Source organism: Petaurus breviceps, unplaced genomic scaffold (assembly GCF_028583685.1).
Source record: "Petaurus breviceps papuanus isolate PSGF00001 unplaced genomic scaffold, PetGlider_PUasm1.0 90879, whole genome shotgun sequence".
NCBI classification, from domain to species: Eukaryota; Metazoa; Chordata; class Mammalia; order Diprotodontia; family Petauridae; genus Petaurus; species Petaurus breviceps.
The window spans coordinates 1,632,311-1,650,481 of record NW_027187368.1 but is presented as its reverse complement, the minus strand read 5'-3'; the positions used below and the strand labels follow the sequence as shown (position 1 = coordinate 1,650,481).

Genomic DNA, 18,171 nt, shown 5'->3' with positions numbered 1-18,171 from the left:
CCATCCATCCATCCATCCATCCATCCATCCATCCATCCATCCATCCAACTAAACATGAGGACCTCTCACCTCTGCAAAGGAGTTGGATGAAGTGTTTTCTCATATCCCTTCTTTGGAGCCATGTTTGTTCTTTGTAATTTGATAATATTCACTTGTAGAGGAGAGCAGAACCAGGAAAACTTTGTACGCAATTATAGACATATTGTATCTGCGACTACTGACTTCGATAGACGATGAAGTTTTTAGTCACTTTATTTCCATAATTTCTTTCCAAAAGGATTTTCAAAATGGCTGGACTAAATTTGTTCCATCAACAATGCATTAATGTGCCTATCTTCCTACAGTCCTTCCAACATTGATTTTTCCCTTCTTTTGTCACCTTTACCAGTTTGCTGGGTATGAGGTGAGACCTCAGAGTTATACTCATTTGTTTTCCTCAGCTTTAAGAAAAACAGCAACTGTTCTTCCTGTTCTTTCAACTTTCAGAAGCATAGGCTCGCTGTAGCAATTAATAAAAATGCCTCCATCTTCAATATACCTCTGAAGATCTTGGCTTGTTTTCTGAGTAATAATTTATGTTTTTTAGCAGTAGCTTGTCAATTCTTGGTGTTGTTTTTCTTTCTCAGACATGCTTTCTTTGTGTTTCTTAACAACTGATCTTATTTCTTTGTGGGTTTACCTATCCAAGATTATTCATAAATTGGGAACTATGCATTCATCTCCTTAGGTTTTCCTCCTTGAATTGCCAGGCCAATTTCATTGATGAGTCTGGCAAGATTCTGAGGTTCTATGAGATCTAATGATTTATGATAGATTATTAGAGGTGGAAAAGTCTTTAGAACATAGAATATGAAAACTTCTTGAAGAGACCTTGGAATATACTAATAACTCCCATTTGTATGCCATAGAATATGAAATCTTCTGGAAAGGACCTTAAAACATAATGATTGATCACATTTATATAATGTAGAATGTGAAAACTTCTGGAAGAAAACTTAGAATATAATTATAATATTATCATATTTATATGCCATAGAATATAAAATCTTCTGGAAGGGACCTTGGAATATAATATTAACTCATATATTAATATTAATCAATAATTTTAAATTATTAATTTATTTAATTATTTATTAACATATTATATATAAATAATAATATTAATGTAGCACTTTAAGGTTTGCAAAGCACTTTCCTAATAATTACCCTATGAGGTAGATAGTGTGAAGATTATTATCCCCATTTTACAGATGAAGAAATGGAGGCACTGAGAATAAGTGATTGATGATCTGTGATCACACAGAGAGTTAATATGTAAGGTGAGATTCAAGCCTCAGTCTACTGACTTTAGGTCCCAAACTCTTCATACTATGTCATGTTGCCTCTCAAGTATTAAAGTATATCCAAGGTGGAAAGGACATTAGAGCATAGAACATTAGCCTGTGGAACATAGAATGTTAGCATTGACAGGGAACCAAGTACATCAAGTGTTAGAGTTGGAAGAGATCTCTGAATACCTATAGGTCAAGCATTTCTTAAGTGCTGGGGATGCCAATGTAGGCAAGTGAGATCATTCCTTCTCTTGAAGAGCTTAAAGTCTAAAACGGAGAGAGAAAGGGGGAGAAGGAACCCAGGGAGGTAGCACAACCTGGAGATGGGGTAAAAGCCTGGCACTGGGCAGGATGAAACCAGGGGACCCAGGGGCAAAGTCCGATTTTGAGGGTTGAGGGGAAGGGAGATAAAGACAATGACTGGGGTAAACAAATCTGTATGGTGAGGATGTGCTTGGAAGTGGTTATAACATTCTATGTTAAAAGTAGAAAGTTCTTTAGCGATCCTCTGATCCAAGTGAGGAAACCGATCTAGAGAATGCACTTAACCAACATGATACAACTACTTAGCAGCAAAGTCTGGACTAGAAGAATCTAGGTCTCAAGAATTTTAATCCCATTCTCTTGTAACACCTTGTTACTTTTTGGGAAAGAGAAGGGGTAGGGCTAAGCTAATTGTTAAACCTAGAGATAATTATTAAACCTTTAGGCAAAGTTGAGGCCAGGAAGCAATAAGTCTATCCTGTACCATTCTTTAAAGCTTCTGTGGTAGCACCAACTCCTTATGAGAAGGAAGGAAAAGGAAGCATACTATAGGATGTTCAAAGTCTCCTTTCCATAGGAGAGTATACTAAATCCCTCAACCAAAACACTACCCCCACTTCTCATAAAGTGACTAATTTCCTGAAGTGACAGACCCCTTACCTTCCTCTATGCAGTATGTCTGAGAGAGGAAATTTTACTCAGGGTTGAATGGGAGGGAAAGGCTGTCACTGTTTTCTCCAGAAGGTGGATGAGTGCCTTGTGGTCTCCCATTCTTCCTCCTCCTTGTCCTGTCTCACCTCCCAAATCTGTGCCAGGCCCTAGAGCCACTGGCTTTTAAGGGAGAAGCTTGGGAGTTGCCTGAGTGAGGACAGAAGATGAGGCGTCCCATCCTTTTCTTGTGGCAATATTTCCTACTGGTTGACTAGGATTGAAAGAGCAAAGAGAAGATCTTTAGGCATGTTGGCTTTAAAGGAGTCCTAGACAGACTGGAACTACAGGAGGTATATTGTTCATATACCTTTATTATCACAGAATTTGGGGAAGGAAGAGAACACATAACCTAACCCACTTATTTTCCAGATGATGAAACAGAGGCCCATAAAGGGTGACTTCCCCAAGTTCACACTGATAGTAATAGAGCTGGGACTCAAACTTAAGGGTTTTTAAATTTACTTTAAGTTCTGAGCCCTTTTCACTATTCACCAGCTTGGAACTAAGGAAACTGAGGCAGGAGAATGAGTCAGGGATAGAAATGAGAAGTAGGCATGCCTGTTGTGGCAGTTTGGAATTAGAGGACCCGTATTTCCATCCTAACTTTGCTATTTACTCATTGGTGGGCTTCTTGGGCAAGTCACTTCCCTTCTTAAGCCTCAGCTTCCTTCTCTAGAAAGTGGGACATGGTGGATTTGATGGTCTCTAAGGTCCCTTCCAGTTCTACACCTTATAATTCCATGATCCTGTTTGAGGAATCCTGCAATGCAGGCAATGGAAAGATTCCAGAACCATGCCACCTGGGTGTGGAGGAGGGAATAGCGGGGTGTGGGAGATGCTTAGAGGCAGAGTTCAGTTTAGCAGAAAAATTTTCTGAACAATCAATTTAAAATGAAATGAACCACAAAAGGAGCTTTCTTGTCTTCCCAGGTAGTGAAGTACCTGTTCTGGAAGAATTCAAGCACCATTTAGTCAGGCATTTTAGATGGGACTCTTAGTGGGAGTTTACATTTGTGGGTCTCTTTCATTTTTTGCTAGTCTAGGATTCTAAAAATCCAGGAAACCGCTTCGCAGGTTCCTCGACGACTCCAGGCCCCCTACCCCAGGCCCCATTCATCCTACCCCTCCTATTCCGAGAAGGCGGAGCTGGCTGGAGTTTGGAGAGCAGGAGTGAGAAGAGAAACGAGTGGGAGGAGCCGAGGCGGCAGCCCAGAGCTACAAGTGACTGCAGCCCGCACTGGCCAGGACTCCTGGTACGGAGCGGACGGAGGCCGGCTGCCCGCCAGCTTGTAGACTTTCTTACGCTCCCTCTGCTCACCATGATCTGTGAGTTGGGTCAGGGCAGCCTAATGCTCCCAGCCGGGGCTCCTCTGTCTCCTCACTTGGCTTCCCAGCCCTCCCCTTTCCTTTACTCTTCTCTTCTGCCTCTCTCCTCTCCTTCCCCGTTTCTCCTATTTCTCTCGCCCACTTTCCTCTTATTCCCGCCCCCCTACTGTCATCTCGCCTCCCTCCTCTCCTTCCCATTGTCTTCCCCTTTCCCTTTCCCCTTCTCTTTCCCTCCAGTCTCGCGTTCTCATTTGCTCCTTCATCTCCTGTCATTTTCTTTATCTCCATTCCACACTTCGTCCTCTTCTCCCCATCTTGATCTTTCTCATGTCTTTCCTTCCCAGGGCCACATCTCTCACTCAGTCTGTTGCTATTCCTGCAAACTGTGTCTCCTGCTCCAGGGACCCCTGCTGCAGGTAGGGCTCCTTTTGGGCATTCCCCTGCTGAGAACCTGGGGGTGGGATGTCTGCCCTTTGGATGCACTGGAAGTCTGGGAAAGGGACAGAAGGGTCTCTATTTGGGGCTCTGCAAATTCTGAGGGTCAGGGAGGAAGGAAGGGTTCTAGCAGTCCATTCTGGGGTCAGGTGTCAGGGAAAGGAAGTCTGCTGTGGATTTGCCCTATTGGAACCATTCCCAACTCTCCCCCCCTCCCCTTCTCCATCCCTTAGGATGGAAAGTCATCTGGAAAGTCACTTCTTTCTAGGCCTCAGTTTTCTCATTTGTAAAACGAGGAAGTTGCACTAAAAGGTCTTTAGATTTTAGCTTTAATGTTCCATGTTATCTGTTTCAATGTGCTGTGTTACAAGGATTTTTCCAGCTCTAACATTGTGTTCTAATTTCCATAATTTTATGTCCTTCCAGATCCAATGTTCTATGTTGTAAGGTCCCTTCCAGGTTTAACACTCTATATCCTAAAGTCTAGGGGAGAAAGAAAGCTCTCCTGGGTTTGAGGGAGGCAGTGCCAAAGTGGGATGGACCATGTCTGAGTTGGGCTAACTTACCATGTTCTCCCGGGAGGCTGGTTTGAGGGGCAGTGGCTCAGTTAGAAGAAACTTCATCCAACTTCACTTTTTCCCTCTTCTCTCTCTTCCTCTCTCCCCCCTCCCCCCTTCTTCCTCTTTACCACCCCCACCATGGAGCCGCCTCTGTCCTTTCCATTTGTGGACACTGTCCATTGGTAGGGCTGTTTCCTGCTTCCAAAGAAGAAGTGGGCTCCAGAGAAATGGGATGAGGGAAGGAGAAGGTACAGATAGAGAAGGAGCTAGAGAGAATGTTTCCCTTCTCTATCCCTTCCCCACTCTAGGCAGAAGGAGGAAGACAGTGGTAACCCTAGTGCCCCTGAGGACCTTCTCTCCCTCTCCCCTCATGGAAATGAAGGCAGGGAAATGACAGAAACTACTGATCTCTTAGCCTCTGACTTGCCATTCCTTAGCCTCTCCCTTCTCATTCTCATAGACTCTTCTCTCTCCTCGACTCCATATCCAAAATGATTTAGTGAATTGATTGCCTTCCTGCTGTGTTACTGGTATCTGGTTAGGTTTGGGTTGGACTTGATTTCCTCTGTGAAATCAGGGAGACCCACAGAGTTTTCCAGATGCTGGTATATACACATCTGGGGCTTCTACTCACATCTGAGGGCCTGTAGGAATTTTGCTTCCTCTCATATAATAACATTTGTAAAGTACTTTAAGTTTTGCAAAGTCCTTTACAAATATTATAACATCCTCTTAACAACACTATAAGATTGTTAACCCCATTTTACAGATGAGGAAACTGAGGCAAATAGAGGTTAAGTGACTTGCTTAGGGTCACAAATCTAGGAAACATCTAACATGGTATTTGAACTTGGGTTTTCCTGACTTCAGCTATAGCCTTTGATCCTTTGATTTTACTACCTAGCTGTCTGAGCATTCCTGTTTCATACATAGGGGTCCTTTTGCTTTTGAAAAGGTAGCATATGATATTTGATGGAAAGACCCATGTAAGAGTTGGGTAACCTGGGTTTGAACCCCAGCTCTGTTACCTACTAGGTCTATGAATTTTGGACAAATTTCATCTTTCTGGGTCTCATTTTCCCTCATTGTAATGGGATTGGTTTAGATGATCTGTAAGATCCTTTCTGGCTCTAATATCAATCTTAGAGACCATGAAAAGCTCATCTGGTCCTACTTCCTCATTTTACAGATGAGGAAACTGAGGCCTGGACCAATAAGGTACAGAATGTAGATTGGAAGCCAAATTCAAAATGGGAAAATAAGAACTCTTCAATTAAAATGAAGTGAGCCCCTTACAACAATCCTGTGAGGTAGTCAATATAAGTATTATTGTCCCCATTTTGTAGAGGAAGAAACTGAGTCTTAGAGAGTTTGTGACTTGCCAATGGTCCTACAAATAAGTTCTAAGGCCCCATTCAGATTTGAAATACTATGAGCCTTCCTATTGACTCTGTCAAAACCACAGGGTCCAGAGACTCTCACCCTTTCACCCCAACTCACTTCCTTATGCTTTCTTGCCCTTACTGAGGGACATGAACTGGGATTTCATCACCCTGAGATTGGTGGAGAAAGAGAGAAGCTCAGAATTTCCTTCCCTTCAGTGTTTGGTGAAGCAGCTCAGGGCCTGGGAGTCTGGGCTGTGTGCCTCATAGCCAGCCTCCCCAAATTGGGTTCCAGGAAATCACAGGATCAGAGAACTTAGAGTTGGAAGGAATTTTAGACATCAGAGGGCAACTGTTTTTATTCTCATTATATGTATATACATTACATGTGCAGTGATTCAACTAGGTAATTTCCAATCCACCCCCTATTAACTTTGAGGCAGAAGGGTATTGGGCTCCCCTGTAGTATATGGAGCCCTTTCACTCCATGCTGTCATTCCCCAGCTTTTGGAGGTGGTCCAGAGTGGGTAGATGACGTGTCCAGGGTTGCACAACAAGTTAAAGATTAGAACTCAGGTTTCTTCACTTCTGTACTCTCATGCAACACATATTTATTCAGGCTTCAACTTTCACGATCCTGTACTAGGTAATGATTCATATTCAACTCTTTGCTCTCCCCCCAAATCCTATCAGTTAAGTTTTGATCAGTTCTGCCTTCAAATTAGAATAAAAAACCCAACCCCCCCAAAAAAACCCCAAACTCTTTTTCCTATATTTCATCCTTATCAGCATAACTCTTAATTCAGATCCTATCACTTCTTAGGAAGACTATCAAAACAGCCTCCTCATTGTTCTCCTTGCCTCTAGTTTTTCCCCTTGATAATCCATCCACTATATTTTCTGACTCAAAAACTTTGGTGACTGTGTTGCCCTGAGAATAAAATATGTACTCTTCTGCTTAGCCTCCATTCATCTCCATTATGCAGTCTGTGTTCCAGCCAAACCAGCCTGCTTGCTGTGCATTGGCCATAACATGCCATCTCCCATCTCTGGGCCTTTGTGTAGGTTGGTCCTTCATTCCCGGAATGCAACTCCATTTTTTCTCCAACTCTTGGAATCCTTGGTTCCCTCAACTCAAGTATCTTCTTCATTCCTTTCCTGAGCCCCTGTGCACAGATGCTAGTCCCCACTGTCCTCTATCACTTTGCATTTATTTAGGTGAAGGCATAGTGTTTCCCTCTGTAGAATGTAAGCTCTTTGAGGGCAGGCACTGTGATGTTTTGTCTTTGTATCTCCAGTACTTAGTAAAGTGCCTGGTGTGTAGTAAGCATTTAATAAATGCTCTGTTGATGGATTGATAAAAGGGGTCTAAGACAGGATATCTTTCCACTAGGAGCTTCACTTTGGAGAGTGACTGTGTGACCTACAGCCCTTCAGTAGGCCTTGATTACTTCATCCTCAAAATGAGGGGTTTAGATTAAGTGATCTCTAAGGTTCCCTCAGGGGCCAGTGTTCTAGGCTTCATTATGTAACATAGACTAGTGTATGTTCTCATATTGCTTCCAGCTGTAGCATTCACTATTCTAGGAATCAGTGGATGGATTTGCATAAACAGAGGGGAGGGAGAGAACATTCTGGTTAGGGGGAACGGAGTGAGCCACAGCATGGAGGCAGAAAACCAAATGGTGTGTTTGTGAAGCTGCTTTGCTCAGCTTGGCTGGAACGTGGAGTATATGGAAGGAAGGGGATGATAAGTGAAAATGGAAAGAGAAGTAGGAGCCAGATTAGGGAAGGCCTTGAAGGCTACTCTCAGGATCTGGAAGGAGGGAGAACAAATTACTATTGCATGAGGTGATCAGGGCCTGGGCTCTGGGTGGAGGCATTGAAGTTGAAGAGGAGGAGACAAAGTTAATTTTTCATGTGTGAGAGTCTTGTTTTCTCAAAAAGTATGAAAGCAACTTGTGGGGCTGAAGGCCCTCCCCACAGTGCTTAGCACTGAATCCCTAGGAGGCCTTAGTCCACACTGGATGCTTCTTCCGTCCTCCTGAGGCAGAATGCTCTCCCTCTGCCTTTCAATGCGTCCCAGCTCCTGGCACATAAGTGCTTTATAAATGCTTGTTAACTCAGGTCCTCTAGTCCAGCTCTTCACATGAGAGAGGAGGAAACTGAATCCTAAAGCCAGAAGTGTCTCAAGCTAGTCAGCAGCAGAGCCAGGATTCAAACCCAGGTCCTTTTGACTTTAAGGCCCCATTGTACCATGAATCCTGTGCCATTATGGTCCAATCCTCACTTTGTGAAGACTATATATTATGGCAGGGTAAGCTTGTTTACTCAAAGAAAAGCAAACCCTTGGGGCTTTTAGTGCTGTGAGATAATATTGTATTTGCTTATGGGGGGACTGGCCCTAAACCTAACATTTTAAGTGAAATATGTAGTGCTTAGAATTGCCATATCTGCCCATAGAAGAGGTACTGAAATTCTTTTTTTTTTTTCCTTTTTGGAGGGCAATTGGGATTAAGTAACTTGCCCAAGGTTACGCGGCTAGCTTTTTTGTGTGGATGTTAAGTGTCTGAGGCTGGAACCAAACTCAGGTCCTCCTGACTCCAGGGGCTTTGCTTTATTCACTGCGCCACCTAGCCACCCCCCTGGTACTGAAATTCTTAGATTGGGGTCAGATGGGGTTCCCTTTTTTTTGAAGAACTTCTGGTGTGGGGGAATGGTGTAGGTGAGAAGAGAAGAAAGAAACACTAGGCCAAGGTGGGATCCTGAAGGCCCCCTGAGCTCTAAACCTTTCTACTCTCATCCCAGTGGAGCCAGGAACTGGGGAAAGGCCACAGTGTGCATGCTCATGTGTGGAGGGGTGGGAGTGGGGATGGAGAAGCCCCCCCCGCCCCATCCTATTATTATTTTGGTTGCCATGGACACAACCTGTCAGGGTAGGGAGAGACCCAGGCAAAGTCCAGGTGTTTCTTGGGCTGGTGCCCGAGGGGTAGGAATGTGGGATGACTGCCAGCCCTGCCTATCCCAAGGCCCCCCCGCCCCCAGTACAGACTGTATACAGGCTGTCCTGCATTGTATCCAGCTTTCACTGCCCCCCAGACTTTTCTCATTCCAGTTCTCATCTGGGGGAAGGGAGGAAGGAGACAAGATTAGGGTTTCTTGTATGCCCCCTTCCTCCTCCCCTCACTCCCATCCAACTGGTGCACAGTTATTTGAAGACAGGGTACACTGAACAGCTGTGCATTGTTTGCTGATGATTATAGGCCTTGTCTGAATAGCCTGGCCAGTTGGAGGGATTAGGTAAGTTAGACACTCCTCCCCCCTCACCCCCTTCACACCCCCTGCCCCTCCTTCAGGAATCTGAGCATCACTTGTTTATGCTATTTCAATATCTTTGGAACAGGACTCTAGCAAACTTCTCTAAATATTATTCTTAGCAGACTGAGGAAAAGCAAATCCAAGGCTCTCCCCACCTCACCCAAGACTGGGTGTTACTCTGTCTTTACTCCCCACCAAGGCCTCTTCTCTCCCTGCCCTGAGTTACATGCACCTAACTCGAGGCGACTTGAACCCCAGCAAGCCCATGTTCAGCTATGTAGTTTGAAGTCAGAGAGAGTTTTTTGGTGCCTCAGTGATGGGAAGGTGAGGTCAGATAGGAAAACTTGAAGGAACAATGATAGGGTGAGTTAAAAACAGAGAAGATCACAGGTTTTTTTCCTAGAATGATATTTGTTAGAGCAAGATGGGACCTTGGACCAAAGGATGCCAGAGTTGCAATTCAACTTTGAATGTTTAGAACTTGGGAAGGACCTTAGAATACAGAATGCCAGAGCTTTCAGAAACCTTGAAACAAAGAGTGTTAGTGCTGGCGTGGAGTCTATAGGTCATTTAGTCCAATTCCTAAATTTAATACAGGAGGAGAGTTGGCCAAAGGAAGTAAGTTAAGCAGAGTCAGACATTGAGCAAGTGGTTTCTGAGACCCTGGTCTGGGCTTTTACTCCAACAGGTGTTGTCAAGTCCAAATGAAGAAAGACAGAAATAGAATTCAGTGACAGTATGAAGTCTTTAGGTTAGATAGGAGGAAGTCCTTCCTAATTGGGGAATGGTATGTGGAAGAGCCCTGGGCTGATTCACCCCCCCACCTCCATTTCTCTAAAAGCAATTAACCATTGGGGCGGCCAGGTAGCACAGTGAGTAAGAGCACCGGCTCCAGTGTTGAGAAGACCTGGAGATCGAATCCCGGGCTCAGACACTTAGCACCCACCCAGAAACACCTGGCCGTGTAACCTTGAGCAAGTTACTTAACCCCAATTGCTTAGGGGTGGCCAGGTGGCTCAGCGAGTAAGAGCACCGGCTCCAGTGTTGGGATGACCTGGATCAAATCCGGCCTCAGATGCTCAGTACCCCACCCAGAAATAACTGGCCGTGTAACCTTGAGCAAGTTACTTAACCCCTAAAAAAAAAAAAAAAGCAATTAACCATGAGAAGAGCATCTCTCCCAGGCTGGTGGTGAAGGGTGGCCATTGCTCAATCCCTCCCCCATCCCAAGAAGAAATGCGAAATGAAAACTTGGGAAGAACTCTGAGTTGAGTTCCAGGTTTGGGACCATGGAGCCAACCCGGGGGTCTTCTGTATTTATTTGTTCAGGATAACAAGGATGTGTGGGTTCTTCCTGAAGATAAGGGAATGGACAATATGACCTTTTTAGGACATTTCCACCAGTCAGGGTTTGCAGAGATCCTGGGGACGCCTTTTCCCCTAAGCTGGGTCCTCTGGGAAAAAATGAGAAGAGCAAGGGGAAAGTCAAAGCTAGACCATGTGGGATAAGCTAGGTCTCAAGGGAGCCCCTCAGCTGTCCTGGCTTCATCCTCAGCACTGCCCTACCCCAGGCACAGATCACTGCTGCCTTGTAGACAGATTTTGGAAAGAATAGGAGATGGGTGGGGGTAGGGAAAGGAATTGGGGGAAATGCATCACTTGAGCCCTTCCATTGGGGTAGATTTTAACAGCTCCTCATCTTTGTACTTTGTGACTAAGAGACCTTTAAATGTCCTGAAGCTCCTGATGTTTATTGCAAAAAATAAGAAAAAGGAAGAGGGGGGAGGGAGAACAAAGGGGAGGAGAAGAGGGAGTGGAAAAGAGGAGAGCAGGAGGGGACAACAGCCAAGAGGAAAAAGTGAAGAGGAGATGGGGACTAAAAGTAAGAGTAGAGAATGAGAGGAGGTAGAGTAATTGGGCCAGGTTGGGGTGGAGAAGAAGCTTGTCTGTTCCCCCACAGTCTCTCTGTTGCAGTCTTAGACTTTCTGGGGACACTGGGAAGCTGGTACAATGTGGGTGTGTATCAGGGACCTGAGCCTTCTGATAACCCAGTGGCTGGATTTCATGGAGCAGAACTCAAGGGTTGTAATAGGAGATACTTAGGCTAGAATATAATGCCAGGGCTTGGCTCTCTAAGGCCTTCTGTCATGGCATCCTAGAATATTACAACTGAGACAAATTTTTGGAGACTGTCCAGTATGACACCCTAACTTTACAGATGGGGAAACTAAGGCTCAGAGAAAGGAAGTGACCTGCCCAAAGTTGCCTATCTAATTACTGGCAGAGCCATAAGTAGAACCCCAAACTCTTGACTTCCCTGCCCAGTGACCCTTCCAAAATTTGGTCAATTCATGGAATTTCCATGGTAAAGGAGAGTACCTTGGCCCAGGGTCCAAGACCTGAGTTTCTGTCTCAGCTCTTCCACTCACTCTCTGGATCACCTAGTTCCTTCATCTCTTTGAACCTTAGTCTTCTCTGTAAAATGGAAATAATGGTTCCAAGAAGTACATTGTACAAAACATAACATAATGTTACTGAACTTTGTTCTCCTCCATAAAATGGGGATCCTTGTCCTGCCTCCCTTACAGATGAGGAATGTACTCCAGAAATGGGAGTTACCATTACTATTGTTCTTTGACTTTGGGACTCTTGGTGTGGGAAAAGGAGGGCTCCAAGCAGGCAGCGTCTAGAAGCTATCAAAGTCTTAAGCAGATTGCTTTGGGTAAAGTGGAGCAGTACTGGCTTTCTCCTGGGGAGAGACAAAAGAGGGTGGTATTCAGCTGGACTCCTGGATTCCAGCCCTGATGCTGGCCTAGCCTGCTCACGTCTGGGTCTAATTGATAAAACTGAAACTCATAGAAGCTCCTCCCAAGTACTACATTAGCTCTCAGTCTTCCTTTCTTCAGTGACCTCCTCCTATGCTGTCAGTCCGTTAGCTCATACTGAACAATGCCCATTATGAAAATGAAGGATTAAGCAAAATTATTTGCATAATTTTCCCATGCTTTGTGTGTGTCTGAGGATAGGGTAGGACATGGACCACTGACCCTTCTCTTTTCTCTCCCCCATTTTCCCTAAGCTGTAGGATCACAGATCAAGTGAGCTGGAAGGAACCTTAGAGGCTCGCAGGTCCAACGCTCAAATTTACTGGAGGGGGAAACTGAGGCCCAGGAGGTTAGGTAATGAACCCAAGATAGCAGAAGTAATAGTCATCAGAAGTAGGCTTTTATCCTAGGTCTCTAGAATCAGAACTCATCCCATTGTACCTGGTTGTCTCACCTTGAATGGAGGGCCTGTCTGAGGAGTGGGCATTGCCGTGTATCTGCCCCTTCTCATTCTGTCTACCCAGCACTTCTCTTTGAGGCCCCTCCCCCACCCCATAATAGATTTGTAGGTTATTCTAGCTGAAAGAAATCTTAAAATGTCCAAGCTGGAAAAGACCTCAGGGTATAGAATATAAATAAGATGTTAGAACAAAAATGTCAGAACACAGAGAGCTGGAATAAACTTTAGAACAAAGAGCTGGAAGGTACTTTAGAACATAACATTTTAGAAGTGGAAGAACCCTTAGAAATCACATATTCCCTCTCTCCCATTTTACAGATGATGAAATCATTTTAGCAAGTTATTAATATTTAAAGTCCTTAGGTGGCTGATTCACTATTTTTTCTTTTTTAATAATTTTTCTTTTTTGTTATTCTGAACTTGATATCCACCAGCAAATAGGAACATTTCTATCTTCAGAGAACAGAAGAGGGTTGTATACAAACTTAGAATCTATTACATACAACTTTAAAAAATTTATTTTTAGTTTTCAACATTTGTTTCCACAAGATTTTGAGTTACAAATTTTCTCCCCATCTTTCCCCTAGCCCCACCCCAAGATAGCAAGCCTACTGAGCACCCCTTCCCCCAATATGCTTTTTCTCATGTCCTCCCCCATACTCCCTCTAACTTTCTAGTAGAGCAAGATGGATTTCTGTACCCCAGTGCCTGTGTATCTTATTTCCCAGTTGCATGTAAAAAACAAACAAAAAAATTTAACATTTGTTTTTAAAACTTTTATTTCCAAGTTCCTTCCCTTCTTCCCTCCTCATCCACTCCCACTGGGAAGATAAGCAATTTAATATAGGTTGTACATGTGTAGTTCTGCAAAACATTTCCGTAGTAGTTATATTGTGAAAGACTAACTATATTTCCCTCCATCCTATCCCACCCCACACTTATTCTATTTCCTACTTTGATCCTGTCACTTTTCAAACATATGTGCTTCTCTCCCCCAATCTGCCCTCCCTTCTGTCATCCCTCTTCTTATCCCCTTCCCCACTACTTTCTTGTAGGGTAAGATACCCAAATGAGTGTGTATGTTATTCCCTCCTTAAGCCAAGTTCAATGAGAGTAAGGTTGACCCATTCCCTTTCACCTTCCTGCTCTTCCCCTCCATTGTAACAATTTTCTCTTATCTCTTTTATATGAGATAATTTGCCCTATTCTATCTCTCCTTTTCTCCTTCTTGCATTATATTCCTCTCACCTCTTAATTTTATTTTTTAGATATTATCCCTTCCTATGCAACTGATCCTGTGCCTTCTTTTGTATACATGTACACACATATTCACACACTCACATATGTGTACATACATACACCCACCTATACATACATACATAAACATATATATTCCCTTCAACTATCCTCATACTGAGAAAAGTCTCATGAGTTACAATTATAGCTTTTCCATGTAGGAATGTAAATAGCTCAACTTTAATAATTTCCTTATCATTTCTTTTTCCTGTTTACCTTCTCATGTTTCTCTTGCTTCTTGTATTTGAAAGTCAAATTTTCTGTTCGGCTCTGGTTTTTTCATGAAGAATACTTGAAAGTCCTCCATTTTCTTGAATGACCATATTTTCCCCTGATGCATTATACTCAGTTTTTCTGGGTAGGTGATTCTTGTTTTTAATCCTAGCTCCTTTGACCTCCAGAATATCATATTACAAGCCCTTTGATCCCTTAATGTAGAAGCTGCTAGGTCTTGTGTTATCCTGATTGTGTTTCCACAATACTCAAATTATTTATTCCTGATTGCTTGCAGTGTTTTCTCCTTGACCTGGGAACTCTGGAATGTGGCTATAATATTCCTAGGAGTTTTCTTTTTGGGATCTTTTTCAAGAGGTGATTGGTGAATTCTTTCAATTTCTATTTTGCCCTCTGGTTTTAGAATATCAGGGCAATTTTGCTTGGTAATTCGTTGAAAGATGTTGTCTAGACTCTTCTTTTGATCATGGCTTTCAGGTAGTCCAATAAATTTCAAATTATCTCTCCTGGATCTATTTTCCAGGTCACTGGTTTTTCCAATGAGATATTTCACATTGTCTTCTATTTTTTCATTTGTTTGGATCTATTTTATAGTCTTTTGATTTCTCATAAAGTTGTTAGCTTCCATTTGCTCTAATCTAATTTTGAAGGAATTATTCTCTTCAGTGAGTTCTTGAAATTCCTTTTCCATCTGGGCAATTTGACTTTTTAAGGCATTCTTCTCCTCATTGGCTTTTGGGGCCTCTTTTGCCATTAGACTTAGTCTATTTTTTAAGGTGTTGTTTTCTTCATTGTGTTTTTGGGTCTCCTTTAGCAGGCTGTTGACTCTCTTTTCATGATTTTCTTACATAATTATCATTTCTCTTCCCAATTTTTCTCCCACTTCTCTTACTTGATTTTCAAAATCCTTCTTGAGCTCCTCCATGGCCTGTGACCAATTCATACTTTTCTTGGAAACTTTTGATGCAGGAGTTTTGACTTCATTGACTTCTTCTGGTTCCATGTTTTGATCCTTTTTGTCCCCAAAAAAGGATTCTATGGTCTGATTGTGTGTGCTTCCTCTTGCCAGCCAATTACTTGACTTTTGAGCTCTTTGCCACAATAGAACTCTGCTTCCAGATTGCCGAGAGCTATGTCCCAAATCACTGGGGTTTTCACAGATGTTGTCAGAGCTATGAGGAGGGCACCATCTCTACAGACACCCCAAGCTCTGGCACACTGGCCACACACCCCCGGACCACTACCCAAGACCGTGATCTAGATCCAAGCAGGTCAAATAAAGAACAACTACCCTCTGAATGGTTGCTTGGTACCCCTAAAATCTGTAGTCTAGGAGTTCCAGAAGCAGCCATGCAGCTGCAGCTGCTGTGCCTCCTCCACCTCTTGCCTCAGGGGCAGGAGCTGGACTGTGCTCTTCCTTTACCTTGTTCCAACAGAGTTCTCCACTGACCTATTACTTTCTCTTTGGTGTTTATGGGTAGAGAAGTCTGGAAACCACCACAGCTGCTGGTGATTCACTCTCCTGAAGTCTGCTCCAGTCAGTCTGTGCAGGATTGGGGCCACCCTAGGTCTGGTTACAGGCAGTTCACGAGGGACTGTACTCAGCTTCCAGTGTAGTGCAATACACCCTTCCTGTCGGCTTGCCAGGCTGCCTTCAGTGGGAGAATTGTTTCTCTCTGTCACTTTCTGTGTTCTGTACCACTAGAATTTGTTTAGAGTCATATTTTACAGGTATTGGAGTATTTGGAGCAGGAGCCATGTGAAGTTCCTGTTTTTACTCCACCATCTTGGCTCTGCCTCCTTATTTTTTAATAAATAAATGAAATATTAATTTCAAAGTTTGAAGTTGAACTTTCAAAGTTCAAAGTTTCTTTCTTTTTTGCTTCTTCCTCTGAATGAACTTACTCTGTTAAATACATTTAAAAACCACCCAATAACAGTTTCATTTCTTTCCTTTTTTTTCTTGGTCTTATTATTGCTATTCTTTCTCCTCTCTGGTTCTCCTCCCCAAGTTCTTGTTCCTTCCCCAAAAATTAAAAACAAACTATTCATTGAAACAAAGAAGTATAGTCACGTAAAACATCTACTATTCACTATGAGCAAAAATATGTGTCCCATTCATCACCCTGAGTCTATTACCTCTCCCTTAGGAGGTAGGCTGCATGGCTTATCAATGGCCTTTTAAAGAAGTGTTGCTCATTTCACTGACCAATTCTTAAGTCTTCCCAAATTGTTTTTCTTTACAGTATTGTAGTCATTGTATCACTTGTTCTGGATCTGCTCATTTTGTTCAGCATCAGTTCATATAAGTCTTCCTAATTTTTTCTGAAGCCCTTTCATCATTTTTTATGACGTGATGTTATTCCATTATATTCATATGCCATAATTTTTTCATTGTTGTTCATGTTTTTCAGTCATGTTCAACTCTTCATGACCCCTTTTGGAGTTTTCCTGGCAAAGATACTGGTTTGCCATTTCTTTCTCCAGATCATTTTACAGATGAGGAAAATAAGGCAACCAGGATTAAGTCACTTGCTCATGGTCATATGCTAGTAAGTGCCTAAGGCCAGATTTGAACTCAGGAAGATGGATCTTCCTGACTCCAGGTGTAGTGCTCTATTCATCACATCACTTAAAATTTCTTTAGTTATTCCCAGTTGATGACAGTATCTCCTTCATTTCCAATTCTTTGCTTCAGCAAAAAGTGCTACTATAAATAATTTTGTACATATCATTTCCTACTTTCTTTTTCTTTTTTCTTAAATTTTTGTCTTTGTTAATTTGTTTACTTTTAGTTTACAATATTCATTTCCACAATTCCTTGAGTTTCAAGTTTTCTCTCCCTCCCCTCTTTCCCCCCATCCCATGGCAGCATACAATGAAGTATAGTATCTGCAAATACTTTCACATTAGACATTAGTCAGATTATAAAGAAGGATTGTATCAGATGGAATGAACAATGGGAAAGAGGAAACAAAACCAAACAAGAAAAAAAAAGAGCAGGGAGTTTGCTTCAATCTGGAACCAAGCTCAGTTCTTTCTCTGGATGTAGACATCTCTCTCCATCATGAGTCTTTTGGGGTTGACTTTTGACCCTGAATTGCTGAGAAGAGTCCAGTCTATCAAAGTTGGTTATCACACATATGTTGTGTCTGTAATTGTGTACAAATTTCTCCTGGATATACTCTTCTCACTCAGCATCAGTTCGTATAAGCCTCTCCAGGTAAATATGAAGTCCATCTGCTCCTTGTTTCTTATAGCACAATAGTATTCCATTACATGCATATGCCACGATTTGTTCAGCCAGTCTGTAATGTAATGCCAAGGAAAGGCAACTTCCCAAGGTTCAGAATACCAGCATAGGTGCTCTCCATTTTATTCAGTGACAAATTAAGAACAGAGAAAATAAAAATATGACATCATTCAAAATACAGCATTTACTAAGTGTAATTAAATAATCTCCAAGTACTACCCCACTCCAGGACCTTACATTCATTCAATCAATTACAAAGTCCCTGTTCTAAATGCTACTCCACCCCTAGGCTGTACCTTCATTTAGTCCATCACAAAGCCCCTCTTCTCAAATGGAGATTAGTTTCCAATCATAAGTAAAGTACATTCATTTGTTCAATCATAGAACACAAAAAGGTCAAAAGTTCCCCACCCCTGGATCACAATTGAATCTACCCCAGAGTTATAACAAGTTTAAGCACAGCACTTAATACCCAAATGGAGGTCTTTTCTTCATCTTGACACAGGCAAGTTCTCAGCAATCTTTGTTCCTGGGAAGACAAAGCTTAGCAAGGCCACAAGATACCTTGCCAGTCTCTTCATTAATTCATCCTCTGTCTGCAGAACAGACAGAACAGGAGTCCTAGGACCCCTGAAAACATTAGCAAAACCCTCTCCCAGGATTTCTATAAACATACAACAAGAAAATCCTTCTTCAGGGCTTCTGAACCAACAGAAAGGTTCCCAGACTCCTGCAACAACAGCACTGTCCTTCACCAGTGGACAGTATTCACTCTC

At 42.7% G+C, this 18,171-nt stretch overlaps 1 protein-coding gene across 1 annotated transcript in view; it reads left to right on the top strand.

The window, feature by feature from the left end:
• The first annotated feature begins 3,370 nt into the window (after nucleotides 1-3,370).
• The window catches only part of LOC138150362 (prostaglandin G/H synthase 1-like), a 52,377-nt gene continuing 37,576 nt past the window's right edge, over nucleotides 3,371-18,171 (top strand). The window contains exons 1-2 of the mRNA XM_069073748.1: nucleotides 3,371-3,632; nucleotides 3,977-4,048. Coding sequence (XP_068929849.1) covers nucleotides 3,626-3,632; nucleotides 3,977-4,048 — 79 coding nt within the window. The 5' untranslated portion in view covers nucleotides 3,371-3,625. The remainder of the gene's footprint in view (nucleotides 3,633-3,976; nucleotides 4,049-18,171) is intronic.